This window comes from Mucor mucedo, assembly GCF_025094135.1.
Source record: "Mucor mucedo strain NRRL 3635 chromosome Unknown EV154scaffold_289, whole genome shotgun sequence".
NCBI lineage: Eukaryota > Fungi > Mucoromycota > Mucoromycetes > Mucorales > Mucoraceae > Mucor > Mucor mucedo.
The window spans coordinates 1-2,494 of NW_026252573.1; the positions used below are offsets into that span (position 1 = coordinate 1).

The 2,494-nt window shown below is 37.2% G+C and overlaps 1 protein-coding gene across 1 annotated transcript; it reads right to left on the reverse strand.

The window, feature by feature from the left end:
• Window positions 1-482: 482 nt before the first annotated feature.
• On the reverse strand, window positions 483-797 carry EV154DRAFT_572294 (uncharacterized protein; the record flags this gene model as incomplete). The annotated part of the gene is made up of 1 exon (XM_051606326.1): window positions 483-797. One exon carries the CDS (start codon window positions 795-797, stop codon window positions 483-485), a length of 315 nt encoding a protein of 104 aa, XP_051450130.1.
• Between the last annotated feature and the right edge of the window lie 1,697 nt (window positions 798-2,494).

The window sequence follows — 2,494 nt, forward strand, 5'->3', positions numbered from 1 at the left end:
AAAGGTTTTTTTTAGTATTTACATAGCAAAAAACTGACACTCATTAAGCGTGTGCCAGCAAACTTGGGCTTTAAGGGCCCTCACAAGCAACAAAATTATTTTCTTAAAGATCCCGATTAAGGACTTCTTTATTTTTTTTGTTTTTTTTTTGTGAAAGGTTACTTCAGACTCCCAAAAGAAAGCTTTTTCGAAAATCCATGACTTTGCTTTTTAATGACCCTTTTTGAACGATTAAAATATAAAGTTCACTCAAAATGCTAACCTATCCGTTATTATTTTTCAAGGACTCTATTGTTTCGATATACTTTTTATTTCTAGAGAAAACAAAATGAACCTATCTCAAATTGTTACAGTAGTTGCTGAATCGCAATGAATTTTATTTGGACTTGATGATGATATAAATATGCTTATGGAATCAGACATTTCTACACTTTACGGACAACAAAGTCTCCAATACAGTTTTATTGCATTCTCGATTTTGCCTATTCCATCAGATTGTGAAACTCCCAGTGTTGAAGAGGTGCACTACGAGTAGAATTAACATCGTCTCGTCTGGTTCTGAACGTATCACAGAGGCTAATCCACTTGTTATTCATCGCTGGAAAGTCCCTTCTACCTTTGATAGCGTCACTGGCATTAAACGCATCCCCTGTTGCTTTGTTCAAGTTCCGCTTTGCTTGAGGTGAGCGAATAACAAACACGTTTACAACGTAATCGGAAAACAACTTGATCAAAACGTTGGTGCTTGCCGAATCCCGTATGACGAAGTTAATGGTAGTGTACTTTTGGCAAGGCATTTTGTTAAATAAAATTGGATAGTTAAAAATTGGTAAAGAAAAATGAAGAGGATCACAAACACAACTCTTTTATCAAAAAAACAAAAACAAAAAGATTGGTGAGTTCAGTAGCCCAATTTGGCTGATTGTTCATCTGATAGAAGGATTCTGGGGTCGTTGGATTTTAATCCTTTATTCGGATATTTCAAAAATTTTGGCACTGGAGTAAATACACAGGTTGCTGAAGCGAAGGATGAAGGAGTGGTACAAGCTCTCTGAGCCACGCTTTATTTTTATATATACCAGATCGCGGCCGCAGCCCACTTCGGTAATTTTTTGACCTTCGCTTCGCTCCGGTAAAAATAACCTACGTTCATGCTGGGGGCGATCTCGCGCCTGCAGCGGGCCACCGACGCCACTCAATGTTTATAAATAGGACAAAATTAGATTAAATTAGATTTTATTAATAATGAATAACCTAAGGATATTGACATGTCAGAAGCAGCAAAAAGGGTAGAAAGACCAACTGTTTACAACTATTATACAGATGAAGATCGATTGCGATATTTTTATTTCAATCAGGAAAAGCTCATGAAACCGTCTGAATCTGCCAAAGCCGCTAACGTCAACTATGAGACTGCAAGAAAGTGGAAACGTGCTTACAATCAAGATCCAGATAAGAACATTCCCTTTAAAAAAACGAATCGCACGTCAAACAGACCCGAAAGTAAGCTAAATGAACAACACAAAGCTTACCTTACGGACTTTTTTGACGAAAGCCCATCAGCTGTCATCCAAGATGTGGTGGAAAATCTGATCAAAAGCTTTGAAGGTCTGCAAATAAAGAAAAGTAGAGTTGCAGAGTTTATGAAAGAGGATTGCAACCTCAGTATCAAAATAGCCACCCGTCACCCTGTAGCCAGAAATAGCAAAAAACATTGGAGGCTCGTGCTAAATTTGTTGAGGAATGGCCTGCTAAAGGGAAGAATTTTATGAAAAATTTTGTCTTCCTTGATGAATCGGGTTTCGACATAAACATGCGCCGTTCAAGAGCTTGGTCACAACGAGGAATTGAGGCCGTTATTGAGTCACCCTCTGCGAGAGGGGTTTCGCATATGTAGCAAAAGTAGGCTTAAAAAGGATAGTTTTGCAGAAAAAAAAGGTAGAAAAAAACAATAGGATCAATTAGAATTCTTGTCAGAGTTTATTGATGTTAAAGTTAACTAAAGATTTAAGAAGAGGAAAAATAAAGAGTATTTGTCATAAATGGAATGGAGGAGGCTGAGGATACTACTCTTAACAATATAAGTATGCTATCAATAACAATATCTATATTGGAAAATTAGTGCTACGCATAGTCAATAGAGAAATAATAACAATAACATGTTTTGACTTTGGACATTGGTGTTACGATACCGTGACACTTTAAAATAGTGACCGGCTTTAGCGAATTCCTTTTTTATGCCTGATCATGATTTAGCTATCATTTATCAGTGATGATGAGATATGAATTTATTATATGTACAATCTATATGTGTGATTTAGCACAGCATACCGTAATCGGCGCGGTATCAGCATTTGGGGTTGTAAATCTGAGTATCAGGGATCCAGGTAACGTAAAAAGAAGAAAAGTGGTAGGAGCCACTAAGCGTAAGGTACCTGGTGATGCAGCATCAGTAATACCTAAAGGTACAACTGCTGGTCATTACCTTCAGTTT